We start from the raw sequence: 14,301 nt of genomic DNA on the forward strand, positions 1-14,301 counted from the left end.
TCCGGGCAGAGCTAGAACAATTCGGACGCCCTGGCGATCATGGCGTGGAATGAGCCAATCTCGTCGGGCGGCGAGCCCGTGCAACGGGAGACAGGAGACCCGTTTCGTCGCCGTCGCCCTCAGAACCTGTCGTCGAGCCCAACGCACCATCATCTCCCGACTCGGAGGATGAGGAGGGAACTGTAGGCCTTACGGGGGCGAGCGGAGGAGAGGGTTGGGTCCTCTATCGTTTGTCCTGAGGACTTCCCGACGGGCCAGGTTGCGGGTCCTCCGGCCTGGGCCGTGGGAATCTTGTCCTTATCTCGGAGCATAAGGACTGGATCGCAGACAAATGGCTGCCGAGCCATCCTGAGGCCTAGGATCCGGCTGCGCCGGAATGGAAGGCCGCTCTTCCTTACCATCGTCGTCTTCCTCGGTTATCTCCCGAGGATCTTCCTGACGGGATCAAACCTTCTCGAATTGGACTTCGAGGTTCCTCACGGCCTCGGTCAGTTCCTCCTCCGAGGCTGACTCCGAGCTCGAGGAGGGCACCGTGCCCCCCCCTCGCTTCTTCCATCATGGCGGCCACGACGATGGGCTGAAAAGAGGATTCCCTCCTTGGCAGCAGGGAAACTCTAGTCCCGGAGGCAGTCTCCGCTGGCGGTCTCTCTGCCGGCTTGGCAAGAGTCGCCGCGATAGCCTCGATAGAGGCCTTCGCCTGCTGGGTAGAGGCCTTCACCACCTTAGGTGCGTCCCGGGCCTTCTCCTTCGGGGGAGGGGCGACGCCTCGCTCCCCCTCTTCCGAGATCGGACGGGGCTTCTCCCGAAGCTTACCCGGGGTCTCGGACTTTCTCTTCCCCGAACCGGAGCGTTGGCTCGTGGTTGACGGTGCCAGGGAAGGTGCGCCCTACCTGGCGACCCAAGAGCCCGACCTTTCGGCGCTCCCGGAGCCAGCAGACTCGCGGCGCTTGGCCTGGTGTTGGGCCCCCGTCGCCGGGGCGCCCGCACAGGACTTAGAAGCCCGCTCAGACCCTTTCTTCTTCTCACCCGTCGAGCACTTCTCCAACCAGCTTGCGAGACGGGATCGACGGTCCCTCATGGTCCGCTCCGACAAGTTCTTGCAGAACTGGCAGTCCTTCTCTACATGAGCGTTGTCCCCATGAAGACAGAGGCATCGCGAATGTTCGTCTTCCTTAAACACATTCTGCAGCCCGCATCCAGGGCAGCTGCGAAACAGCTTGGGTCCGGGCGACGAACTCGCATCCTGGGCTATCTCGAAGTAGGCCGCGAATCTTCTGGAATCCTCCAAGAAGTTGATTCGACGAAATCTTCACCCTTGAGGGGTGTAGGAAAATCCTGCAACGGGTAGCCGTTAACGGGAGTAGAAACGGTGGAGCTTGAGGCTCGATTAACCGAAAAAATGTGAAAATTCACCTGAAAAAGCATGAAACACGCAGTAAAAGCTCAAGAGCTAAGCACGAGGACTCCCAAAACTTGAACGTGCGGTAAAAATCTGAAGATGGCTGCCAGAGGCGGGGCTTAGGTAGAGGGCAGTCATTGGCTGTGGTCAGTATGACGCAGAGATCAGTGATTGGTTACTACTACGAAAGACAGATCAGAAACGAAACTGATACTGGTTTTTCTTTACCGAGGATTCCGAGCCTGACGGGGCATATTCATGAGCATGTGAATCCATGCCAGACCCCATGCTGGAGAACTGAAGTGTTGCCCTCCCAGGGAGAACCGCAGATATATCCAATGCGGCCTCCATATCAGGATGTGCATGCAAGCATCCTGAAGGTCCACAACACTAAGCCAGTCGCCCTTTCGAAGAGAGGACTTTATTTGGGAAGCTGTGATCATCTTCAGTTTCTCTTGGGGAAGAGAAAGAATGACCTGGGAAAGATTGAGGATCGTGCGCAGGTCAGCCTGGTTGGGCTTGGGCACTGAACAGACCTGAGTAGAAGCCCTCCCCTTGCCTCTGGAGGGGAACAGGCTCCACCGCTCTGAGGTCTAGAAGTTTATGTACCTCAGCTCTGAAGGAGGGTGACCCGATATGTTGAAAGTGAGGGTTGAAGGGTGGGGCAGGGGCAAGCGAAAGCCCGCCCGAGCGATGGACAAAACCCACAGTCTTCGGTGATGGTCTGCCACGCCTCCAGATGAGACGACATTGGTCGTCCCACCAGAGTCTCGTGCTACCGACAAAAAATATAATTTGGATGATTTGTTAGCAGGGAGACTACCTGTTCCTGCAGAAGAGGCTGACGGCCGAGAGAAAAACCGACCACCTTGCCGCTGTCGCTTTCAGTGGGTCCCGCCAAGCAGCGCTTCAGTGCGGCATGCACAGCGATCCTGAAACCCCCTGAACTCAGGACTGAGTCTGGGACCGTGACCTCTGTGTATAGGGGGGCCTTAGCTGGAGCTTGCAACAGGACCGATAAAAGATTTGGTGGTTTGGGAACTCGCCGTCGTGAGTTCCTCGTCTGTAGAAGAATGAAACAATTCCTTGCCATCAAAAGGAAGGTCCAGTACTTGGTCTTGCATTTCCTTTGAGAACTGTCGCGTGGAGCCACACCTGGCGGCAGGAGTCAACCCCAACCGTAAGGCCTCGAGCGGAGGCATCTACATGGTATGCCGCAGCTTCCAGTAGATCCTCAGCCAACACTCTGGCATCCGACAAACCGGCTTTAAAGTCATCTAGCCTATCCGCAGGAATACACTCCTGGAAGTCGGCTAACCATTTCCACAGCCTCAGATTGGCTGCTGCCAGGATGAGCTTGGTGTTCGCTTGATGAAGTTGGAGTGCCAAATTGGCAAAGACTTTGTCAAGGCGTCCAGAAGTATATCCTCCTTGGATAGGTTGTGGGCCGCTGCCGTTGAAGATGTAGAGGCCGGCTTGGACTGAATGGCGGCTGCTGCCACCACAGTTGAGGAAGGGAGCAGACAAGCTGACAAGGCTATCTCCTCAGAGGCATGAGGCTTGTATCAAACGTCAATCCTGAGGTGTAGCCCAGTGTGGCGTTAATCCCAGACCTTACGGGCCTCAGCCAAGACATCCTTCTGGAGGACCAGGCCGGTGCGCTCCTGAGGTGACAGGGCAAAGGCTCCAGAAAGCACCCCCTCCTGAGGAGTGGGAGGCCTCAGGTACTGGAATATCAAGGAGGGCCATCATATCCAGGACCCGGTCATGGAATGCTCTCATCGAGCGGGGCTGCTCAGCACCATCCTGATCCGCTAGAGGCTCATCCAACGAGGCAGTAACAGAAGACTGTTCCACCACGCATCTCGCATCTAAAGTGTTGTCCCGGTCTGCCGGTGTCTTCTCTATACGATACAACATGCGCAGAGGAGGGAGAGATGAGGAGGTCCAGAAGGAAGCAGTGGAGGGAGCGGCACCACTGGAACCTGCATTGGAACGGCTGGGGCAGGAGGAGGGCCAGGAGGTTCAGGGTACATTTCCGTGAAAAGACGTTTGGGAAGTTTCAGATGCTCATGCACTCTGACCCTAAAGCGTATTTCAAAGAACTACTCCTCAGCCGCAGGTTTTGGAGTTGGTACAGGAAGAGGCCGCTCATGAGAGGCAAGCCCCCCCCCCCCCCGCCCAACGAGGAGGATGCAAGGAGCATAGTTGCCAGGAGGGCCCACCACCGGCCAGATCCACATAGATCAGTAGAGCGGAAGCAAGACTGTATGAGGCAGCAGTATCGGAGCAGGCCAGTCAAATGAAGGGCGCAATGGATTTTTGTTGTCCACATAGCATGGAAAATGCTGCTCAGCCCCAAAAGGAATGGTCCCAGGACCAGACAGTGTGAATTTTGGTGTAAGGGAGGTATCCAAAATGGCCGCAGTGGATCACAGGGGGTTGGGCCATCATTTTGTCAGCACCAGAGGAGAACTGCAGCACATGTGGAGATGAGGCAATGGTCTCCAGGAGAATCAGGGGATTAAGTAAAACCTTAGCATGGACTCAAGAATTCTCAGCAGAGCCAGTACCTGGGGGGGAAGATATGGTCTCGGATGCTTACTGGACATCTTAGCAACTGCTCCGAAACTTGCCTCCAGTGGAGGAACCTCGGCAGAGCCAGTAGTGGAGGGAATATGGACCTAGACCACCCTCTTTGCCCCCTCAACAGAACTGGTACCACGAGTGTGAGACGGTTGAAAGATGAACCTCACCGACAAGACCTTCAAATAGGGTCTCGGTTCTGTCGGTGCCGACTTTAGCCCCAAGAAAGGGAAATAACATATATGCTTATGACTTGCCAAGGAACATGGCGCTGGAATGCGATGGCTGTTGCCTTGGCCCTGACTGTGTGGGCCGGAAGCGGCTTGTGCTGGCCCTTGTACGCTTCTTTGATGGCCGCGCCCATCCAGCGGGATATGGACGCCTTGGAGGCCTGATATCCTGGCCTTGAGCCTCCAAAAGTGACAAACAGCGTCCGATTTGCAGAAACCCATGGTCCTGTCCAAGTAAAATTTCAGGGCACGCCTAACAGTGCAGCACTCTGTGCTTGGTCGTTTGGATCGTCAGAAAACGTAGGAAGGACCATTTCTTTGTTCAAGTGGAAAGCAGACGCTACCCTGGGCAGAAATGCTGGGTGTATCCACAGGACTACTTTGTCCTTGTGAAAGTTAGTATATGGTTCTGAGGCGACCAGTGCTACGAGGCAAGGTGGACTAGTAAGGCCATCTTGATGGTGACATGCCCGATGTCGCCCCCCCCCCTGGTAGCCTTGCTCCTAGCGTCCCTGTATGACTTCCAGATTAGCCTGTGAGAGGCTGAGGTGCCGCAGCGTTACCTGCTCAGGTACCACACTGAGGGCTAGTTTCTGTGGCGCGGTATGAATGACTGCCCTCCTGCTGTGCGAGATGATGTGCTGGGCCCGTGGGGAGGTGCATCAGGGGCATCGCCGAAAAGCTAAGCAGCTCCGAAAACCATGGCCTGGCAGGCCACCATGGAGCTATTAGAATGATGTTGAGTTGGCAAGACTCTGATCTTGCAAACTACTCTGTGAATCAGCGGAGTGGGCGGGAAGGCATAAACGTTCATGCTGTTCCACTGAAGCCGAAATGCGTCGCCCAGGGAGACTGGGCCCTGTCCCTGCCAGGAGACAAACTGAGGACACTTCTTGTTGTGCCAGGTGGCAAAGAAATCCACCTGGGGATGGCCCCACCTGTTTAAGATCTGAATAACAAGGTTGTTTAGCTGCCACTCATAATTGTCCTGGCTGAGCCTGTCCTCCAGGTTGGATTCCCCGGGAGGTGGACTGCATTGGAGGTAGGCGTTTTCCAGGGCCCACGCCCACATGCTGATCGCCAGTCTGCACAGAGGATGGCATCTGGTGCCTCCCTGCTTGTTGACATAGTACATGCTGCTCGAAGTGTCTGTCTGGATGAGGACAACCTTGCCCCCAAGAAGTGGTAGGAAGGCCCCGAGCGCTAGCCAGATGGTGTTCAGCTCTAATCAATTGATGTGGTATTCCTGCTCCTGTCAAATCCAGGCGCCATGGACCGAGAGATCGTCCAGAGTGGCTCCACAGCCCTCGAGCGAGGAATCCGGGGTGACTGTGGCCTGCAGAGCAGGCAGCCAAAAGGGCTTGCCCATTCGTAGTTTGCAGTCCCAGGACCACCATGTTAGGTCCAGGTGGAGAGATGGTGGAAAATTGATCATCTCAGATTGAGAGCCCCATTCCTGATTCCATGAGGCTGTGAAATGCAGCTGAATCCTCCTCAATCTAGTGTGCAGAATGGATAATAGGATCGCCGCCAATAGACCCAGGCGATGTTGGTACCACCATGCTGAGGTCATCTCTCTGCTAAGGAAGTGGGCGAGGCCCTCTTGATGGCCGAGATCTTGTCCTCCGACGGAAATACCTTCTCGGAGCACATGTCCCAGATGAGGCCCAAGAATGTCAGAGGCTGCGGTTGCAACTTCTTGAGATTGAGTGAGAAGCCCATATTGTGTAGTGTGTTCATAAGGGCATGGGAAAGTGGTGAACCACTTCCGGAGATGAAGCACTGACGAGGCAGTCTAGGTATGGGTAGATGTGGAGGCCCTGCGCTCTGAGGAAGGCTGCCACTGTATTCATGAGCCTGGCAAAGACCCTAGGGGCTGAGTTGAGGCCAAACAGAAGGAACTTGTATTGAAAAATGGTAGCCCATGATCCTGAACCATACGAAAGGGGGCTGCCAAATCGGGACCTGTAGATCCTTCCGATCCAGTCTCCCTTGCACAATGTCTCAGCTATAAAAGCTGGAGTAACCATCTTAAATTTTTGCAGGGGTAAGGAGAGGTTGAGGGTGGAAAGGTCCAGCACAACTCTCAGGCCCGACCTCGTTCTTCTGGATGGAGAAAATCCTGGAGCAAAAACCCAAGCCTAGCTGGGAGGCTGGGACTTCCTCCACTGCCTGGCTCTCTACGAGTGACCGGATCTCCGCCAGAAGAGTTGCTGTCCCAACCAGTGGTAGTGGAGGATAGGAGGGAGGAGAGGCTGGGATAGGGAGGTGGTACCCCGTGGATACTACGGAGAGGATCCAGGGGTTTGTGAAATTCTGGGGCCAGAAATGCACGTGGAGAGCAAGCCGGCCCCCCCCCTGCCCTCCCACTGGAGACAAGTGGACCCGAAAGGGCACGTCATGCCTCCTTGCCCCTGGAGGCTGTCGGAAGAGGGGGACTGGAAAAAGCCCTTATTCTTCCCCCCACCCCTTTTTGTTGTTTGCGCCGGTTTTGAAATGGCGAACGGTCCAGCTGCCTAGATCTCAGTTCCTGGCTGCTGTAGAACCCTCCATACATACGCCGCCTGTCAGAGCGCTGCTGTGACTGGGTGTATGACTTCGGTGTGGTTTTTGTCAAGATGAATAAAGATTTGGCATTTTTTTTTGCTGTTTTTCTTCTTGTCCAGCTCCTAGTCTGTGGTGGAGTGGAAGAGGTCAACCACCCCCCCTGCTTACACCCCCCCCCCCCAAACTCCTCTTGAACAGTAGATCTAATATGCGTTCCTGGACGTCCAGGTTGAATTTCGTTGCCCAGAGCCAGGCAGTCCTTCTCATGTCCATGGCGATACAGACGGCACAGCCAGAGGTGTGGCCCACAGTGGCTTCTAGGAGGTCCTGCGCCACCAGCTTGGCCTCAGCGAGCCCAGCCTTAAAACACGATTGGCTCTGCATAGGGAGTTCCACGAGGAAGTCTGCGATTTCACGCCATAACCTTTGGTTAGAGGCCGCCAGCATGGCGTCTGCATTGGCCTGACCAAGATGCAAGGACGCGTTAGAATAGTTTCTTGCCCTACACCACCAAGATCTTCTCCTCCTTGCCTAGCAGCGCTGCAGAGGCGGCTGAGGACGACTGAGGCTTGGAGTATAGTGATGCCGCAGTGATCACCGAGGAGTGTGGCTGAGGATGAGCCGAGAGCAAGAGTGCATCCCCTCCATCTGCCTGTACTTTGCGTCCAGGTGTCGATTGATAGGCTGGGCCGAGGGGGGGCTTCAGCCAACCCTCCTTGGCCAGGGAGACATTGGTTTGTAGTGGCAGAGAGGCGTCCCATGAGGACTTCAGTCAGAACCCCCTCTGCCGTAGGCCCAGATACTCGGCCAGTCCTGCAAGACGTTTGTGGAAGGACCTGGCTGAGGATGGCGTATCGGGATCCTCATCGGTATCCTGGAGGATCCTGCGGAGGTGGAGGAGTAGTTGGCGCTGGAGGCTGGGGTACAGGGACCACGGCCGGAGGCTGAGGAGACGGCTGAGGCTGGTACAGAGCTGCCTGAGGAATCGGCTGGAGAGCTGGAGGCAGCGACTGCACTGTGGGCACCAACGGAGGCGCTTGTGGTGCCGCTAGCATAGTCAGGAGGACTTCCCTGATAGCGTCCTGGAGGATGACCCCCCCCCATACGAGGTTACTTCATGAGGCCGAGGAAACTCTCAAAGAACCCCTCTTCACCGGCCGTAGAGGTGGCAGGGGGTACTGACGGGGTAGACGAGAGCTGCTGAGCCACTGCATACCCTGCCCATATGGACGCAGTGAGAAGCTGCCTTGCGCATAAGAGGGAATAGGATGTAGGCAACGTACCTGGTTGAGGCCAGTCCCACCTTGACACTCAGTCTTCGCTGAATTCCTGGAATGGCGTTGGACGGGTGCCTCTGTCTGGCACGGCGGCCATCTTGTTGAGCTTCCTGCCACGTGCCTGTTGGAGGCGGGGGGGGCTGAGGGGGCAGGGGTCGGTAGAGCTGCGTTTAGGCACCCCCCCGGACCTATTGCCAGTACAAGGGCAGAGCCCCTCAGATGACAACCGTACAAGAACCTTCCGGTCCCTAAACACTACCACCGGGAGGATCCCTCTGCCCAAAGGATGGTAGCTGCAGCAGCCTCAGTGCCAGTGCTGGTATGAGGACCTGACCAGTCCCGCCCTGCGCGGTAGAATCATTGGGAAGGAGTCTCCCTTGCGGGATGCGATGTAGACTAGCGGCCCTACCTTGAGCTTGGCTCGAGTTCTTGAGATCCACTGGAGGAGACTTCTGGAAGAGCTCCCTCCTTCTGGCTAGCCTGTTCTTCAGCGGTTTAGAGGGCAGCGAGCCACACGCTGTACAAGTCTGACAACCGTGGTCTGGGCCAAGGCAACATAGGCAGAGGGCGTGGGGGTCTGAAGTTGGGAAGAGCCTGTTGCAGGATGGGCACCTGTGGAAGTCGACATGCACCAAGAAGGAGCGCGACGCTTGAGGACCTATTACCTGAATGATATAAGGACAAAAAGCCAAAGTAGTATCATCTGCGCGTGGAATTAGATGGCGTGGAATTAGATGGCCGAACCCAAACCCAGGAGTGCTGGTGAATTCGGCACGCTCCCGTCGACACAGAAAAGGGGACTGGGGCGTGGCACCGGAGGGCGGAGTCAGGGCAGCGCATGCTCCCTGGGCTGCACCCCGCGCGCATCTAAATTTAAAGGTGAAGGTTTTTTTCCTGGTGAAAAAGGTTCTGTCCCCAGTCCCATGGAAGGGACGCCCCTGCAGTATGGAGGAAAGGGGGACGGGACGTAAGATTACCTAGGGTTTTAACCTGGGACATATAGCTCCCTCAAGAGGGGCCTCGAGCCGTGACTCGTTATGAAAAGCTCCAGAAACGAGACCTCAGTGCGTACCCCGGTATCCAGAGCCACAAACGAACCTTAGCACCTAATTAGTGAATTTTAAAACGGCATCCGGTTTAAGTAGGTCCGCTGCAGGAACCCTCCGAGAACACTGCACCTATTAGGCCCTTCAGGCACCTCAGGGGATTCCCCTGGTGACAGCTACACAAGCTCTTCCTGGAAGACCCTGGGAAGGAGTCCCCTGGCCGGGGCAACCAAAAAAGTAAACTTTCTGGCCGTTTCCTCTTTGTCAATGAAAAGCTGGAAATGAGGAGGAACGCGCTGAAACACTTCCTCCCATCGAAGAAGATGGTGTCCAGACGGAGAGGGAGTCGCAGTAGAAACACGAATCCCAGCGATGTTACGAGCCTAGACACTCCAAGCAAAGTGGGGGGGGGGGAAATCTACCATCGCGAAGCGATGTTCGCATGAAGAACAGGCCACAAATCCCAGACGCTCCAGCATAGATGGAGGACTAGATGACCGAGAAACCGGAGCAGGAAGGATAAAAGGGAATACAAATAAAATTCCCAGTGATTCTAGTGCACCCAGCCCCAACGGCGCTGAAAAAAGGACTGAGGGGTGATGCGGGAGGCAGAGTTCACGAGGGCGGAATTATGGCCACATGTGGTACCCCGAATAAAAATAAAAAGGACAAAAATGTGAAGCTTTTTACAAAAGTGCTCCGGTCCCGTCCCGAAGGACGGAATGTTCCACAAGTATGGAGGAAAGGGGACGTGACGTAGGAGTATAGCTATGCCACTACACATACCTAGACACAACTGAGGCGAACCACTTGCTGGAAGATGGCCAAGAAACAATGCTGGGCATTGTATCCTGGGGATGGAGTGATCAAGTAGCGTGCTGGGCGTTATATAACCAGTATTGTAAAACAGTGTAGAGAGTCCTGAAGATCAGTACTGCCAAAGTTATGCTTTTGAATCTTAAGTTAACCCATCGTGAACCTCTGATATAGTATTCATTATTAATTGCAGAGTGAGCGCCTTAAAACCTATAGGAGTTTCCCCTACCAAAGTCAATAAAGGCTTTGTGGTGTTCAATTAACGATTTCAGATGTATGCATTGTGTTGGTCGGTCATTAATTGAGCCTACTCTGTTGAAAAACACATTGTGCTCTTCCAGGATTGAAATATGGAAATAAGCATCCTTGACACCCAGTAGAGATATCCAGCTGCCCAGCTGCACTGCAACCTAATGCTAAGCAAAAGATAACATGTGGAGTGTCCCAAAGGTAGAACTCGACAGAGCTTAAAATTCCAGCATAGATCAGAGTCCCGATGTTTGCTTCTGAAGATACCAATAGAAATTAACCCAAGAGTAAGGTTTAGCACAAATAATGCGTTACTTGAAGCTAGACGTACAAAGCATGTGGCAAAGTGTGCCAGCACGTAGCAAATCGCATTTTCACCCAGGTTGGGAAAGCGTGAAAGCAGGACGAAAGAAAAAGTATACCCATTTGAAACGGCTTTCTTCTTGCCCACAAGGAATTCATTGTTTCAAGGATTCATGGGCATGGGCCGCTCTGTACACTAAGGAAATACTCATTTTTATGAGATTGAGACCACAGAAGTGACATGCAGAAAAGCGGTTAAAAAAAACATGAAAGTGGTCAATAGAAAATGTCATAAGTGACTGACAAGGCTAAACTGGCTGGGTGAGTGTTCAGAGAACACCATAGAAAAAGAGTGCAGCACTTAATGCTGAACATTCGGCAAGTTTATGATTTTATGATCTAAGCAAAGGGTGGGGGCCTGAAAGGGTAAATGCACTGATGTGTAATACAAAATAAACCCAAATTATAATTATCGTATGCAGAGCAACCACAGAAACTAGTGCAACTAAAGAGAACAGGCACACTAACACTCATTGCAATTATCAAAAGCCAATGAGAAGAAAAAAAAAATACATATTAAAATAATCGACTACAAAACTGGCAGACCTTTCAGCTAAGAGCATCACGACAACATACCAGACATTTGATCCAACAGGCAATCAATTAGAACAGGCCCAACCACAGTCGAATGCATTTGCAAATTAAGTGAGCAAGTTCACTTCCTCAAACAGGCGTAAAGTTGTAAAATGAAGAGTCAATTTATTTAAAATATTTTATTTCAGAATCACTACCATTTGCAACTTGTAAAAAAACATTCAAACACAGAACACATGACCGCAGCAGACCGCATACTTGTAGGTTTCTTACAGACATTTTAACCTCCATCATATAACACACCAGTCCCGTCGTACATCCTAGTGCTTGCTCCCAAAGCACGAGCTATAGTTTGCCTAGCCACGCCTGCCGGCCATGAACAGAAATTTCACCCCATACAGCATTCACAGCAGTAGACATTAAATGAGAAAAATACAAATTAATTCCAAAACACATACAACTACATAGAATAACAAAGCATGGAAATCCATGCAAGTAGTCCAACGGATCTGAGGTCCTCCGAGTTCAGGAAACATTCGTACATTACTTGCTCCACCTGCTCTGTACACTTTCTCACTAAAGCCACAGGATCAAGAGACAATCTTGCCATGTTTAAAAATAAAATTCAAGAACGTGAAACCCGATCTCTTCATGCGCTCTTCAGTTTTTCCCCCTCGCTCATATACCCAGTCCTCTCATTCCTCGGCACTACCATCAATTCCACAAAGTTCAAACAGTCGTCTGGTCCATCTCTCAGCCTTGCGTTTCAAGCGTTGGTATAAATCCATGAAAAAGTGGATAAAACTCAACACCCACCGTTTTAAGACGAAGCATGTGCAGGGAGGATGTCGGATTGCATAGCAAGTTGCTAAAAGTACTAATCAAGGACAGAATATTTATAGTTGTGCTCGTGTGGGGAGAGCATTTTCCAGAACCATGGCAGCAGGACACACTTTCAGGTGATGCTTTCACTGGGTGCTTGCACATGATGGTGAAACTCGTAGAGAAAAATATTAACCACATTTTAAAGTCAATCACGGTCCAAGACCAAATTAAATGGGGTCAAATGCAAGTCCTGTCTAACAGATTCGTCTTTAAATGTAAAGTAACTGACCGCAGAAACGTTAAGCAGTAATCTCGCACGTGTTTGTTCATACTCATTTCAAACACTAACCCTGCTACAATTCAAATTACTCGAACAAAAAGGCATTCAAGGAAAAGCCTTAAACTTATTTACAAAAAATTTAAAATATGCTAAAATGCTTTGTTGTACATGTATTAGACATACTTACCAAAAAAAAAAAAGACCATGGAACCCCTTCCTTCATCTACATGCCCCACCCTGAAGAACCAAAGCCTCCCCTATTAAAGCCACTATTACGCCCCCGGTTGGATGACGAACCCCAACCAACTGGACCAGCATTGGATCCATAGTTACGTGGCATGTTGCCTTGAGACTGGTTATTTCCTGGTGGTCCATCAGCCTGACACTGTTGGCTTGCAAGCATCCCCATCATGCCCCAGCTACTTTGCAAAGCGGCTTGTGCAGCTGCCATCATTACAGGGTTGATACTAAATGCTCCAAAATTCATACCCCCTCTTCCTCCTCCACCACCCCCACTTCCACCGCCTCTCATGTTACCTCCTGGTGGGCCACCATAATTGCCTCCACCACCACCCTGGTTGGGACCAAATCCAACTGGGTTTCCGAAGCCTCCAAAATTATTAACAAATTGGCCACCACCTCCGTCTAACTGCCTATTGTTATTCTGTTTAGGCTCTGCATTAGACACATGTACGCTGACGCCTTTTATGATCAAATCTTCTCCACAAAGAAACTGGGCAACCTACAAAAGTAGAAAGAATTGTAATTAAAATTTATACAATGCGTTACATGTATTAACCAGGTTAGTCCTCAAAATCTGAACTTTACCTCCTCATCAGCAAAGGTAACAAAAGCAAAAGCCCTAAAAGGCTTCGGAATGAAGACATCTAGGACTTCCCCATACTCTGAAAAGAACTGTCTGAGCTCTTCCGCAGATATGTCTTCAGTACAACGACCAACAAACACCTTTCGACTGCGCGTAGAGTCATCTCCACCCTGTTAAAGAATAAACAATCATTAATACATGGGCAACTGGCATGCAGCACAGTATTATTTCTGCCAATCTACTAAAGATGTACAGGATTTAAGATACTGATACAAATTAAAATATCTGCATGAGCCAAGCTATTACATTGAAGTCCCAACTCTCTCCAAATACCAAATGACATACCCCAGGAACTTGGTGGCAAGAATTAAAAGCTGGTGAAAACGAACACTGTGCAACTCAGTACTACACATGGTCATAGTAAACTGGCATGTGGCCGCAGGTACGGCTGAAAAAAGACCACATGAATGTTTGAACTTTGTGGAACTGATGGTAGTACCACATAATGAGTACTTTGAGGGAGAGAATAACTGAAGAGAGAGAAGGGGCTGGGTCTCGCATTCTTGAATCCGAGTTTAAACGTGTCTAGATTGCCTCGCTTCTTATGAAAGGTTGAGATCCCTCTAGCGTTGGCCGTTGGCTGCGCCAATTGAACATGCTTTTGCTTACATCCGAGAGCCTTTTCCTGCTTTTTTGTAGCTAAGTATTTTTACCATTGCAAGAGGTCTTGTGCCATTTTTCATTCACAGAAACTGGCTCCTGAAGTAACTACCTCGTCTTCCAGTGTTAGAATCATATACTTGAGCCCTGCTTGTTGTGGCTCCGAGATGCCCAGTACATTTTAGTCTAAAAACATGCATTTAACCAACTACAGTTCTCCAAGGTTCTCTCCCAGAAATTCACATGGTCAGACTATTGCCCATTTTAAGAACAGAATTTGTCAGCCCCATTTTTCCAACAATACTTGGAAAACAAAAATATGCAACCCCCAGACCAGAGTTTTTTTTTTTAAATGTGCTTTGTTCGATCTATGTAATATAGCATATATATAGCATACTTTACTTTGAAGCTGTGGAGGCCTCCCTCAACTGGCTAAAATGCTTTCAAAGAAAATTCAACAAAATCGATTGATAAAATTAAGATTTGGACTAGGGAGTTTCGAGACCTATCGAATCTGAGAAACGCATCAGTAGATAAATGCTAAATGCACCTTGATGGAAGAGTGTGCTAGCCTAGTTTCTGCCAATGTCAGGAAGTATGAAGACTTGTGCCACAAACATATTACGGATTCAGTTGCTGCGTTCCACACCATATGTTAGTAGC

The 14,301-nt window shown here is 51.3% G+C and overlaps 1 protein-coding gene across 2 annotated transcripts in view; it reads right to left on the minus strand.

Annotated features, from left to right (window-relative positions):
• Positions 1-11,211: 11,211 nt before the first annotated feature.
• Positions 11,212-14,301, minus strand: part of LOC138472027 (TAR DNA-binding protein 43-like) — a 164,421-nt gene continuing 161,331 nt past the window's right edge. For both annotated transcript variants that reach the window (XM_069609943.1, XM_069609944.1), the window contains 2 exons: positions 12,981-13,148; positions 11,212-12,894 (listed from right to left, as the gene is read on the minus strand). In XM_069609943.1, the coding sequence (XP_069466044.1) occupies positions 12,376-12,894; positions 12,981-13,148 (687 nt within the window). In that variant the 3' untranslated portion in view covers positions 11,212-12,375. The remainder of the gene's footprint in view (positions 12,895-12,980; positions 13,149-14,301) is intronic.

Source organism: Ambystoma mexicanum, chromosome 8 (genome assembly GCF_040938575.1).
Source record: "Ambystoma mexicanum isolate Mex_15411 chromosome 8, UKY_AmexF1_1, whole genome shotgun sequence".
Lineage (NCBI taxonomy): Eukaryota > Metazoa > Chordata > Amphibia > Caudata > Ambystomatidae > Ambystoma > Ambystoma mexicanum.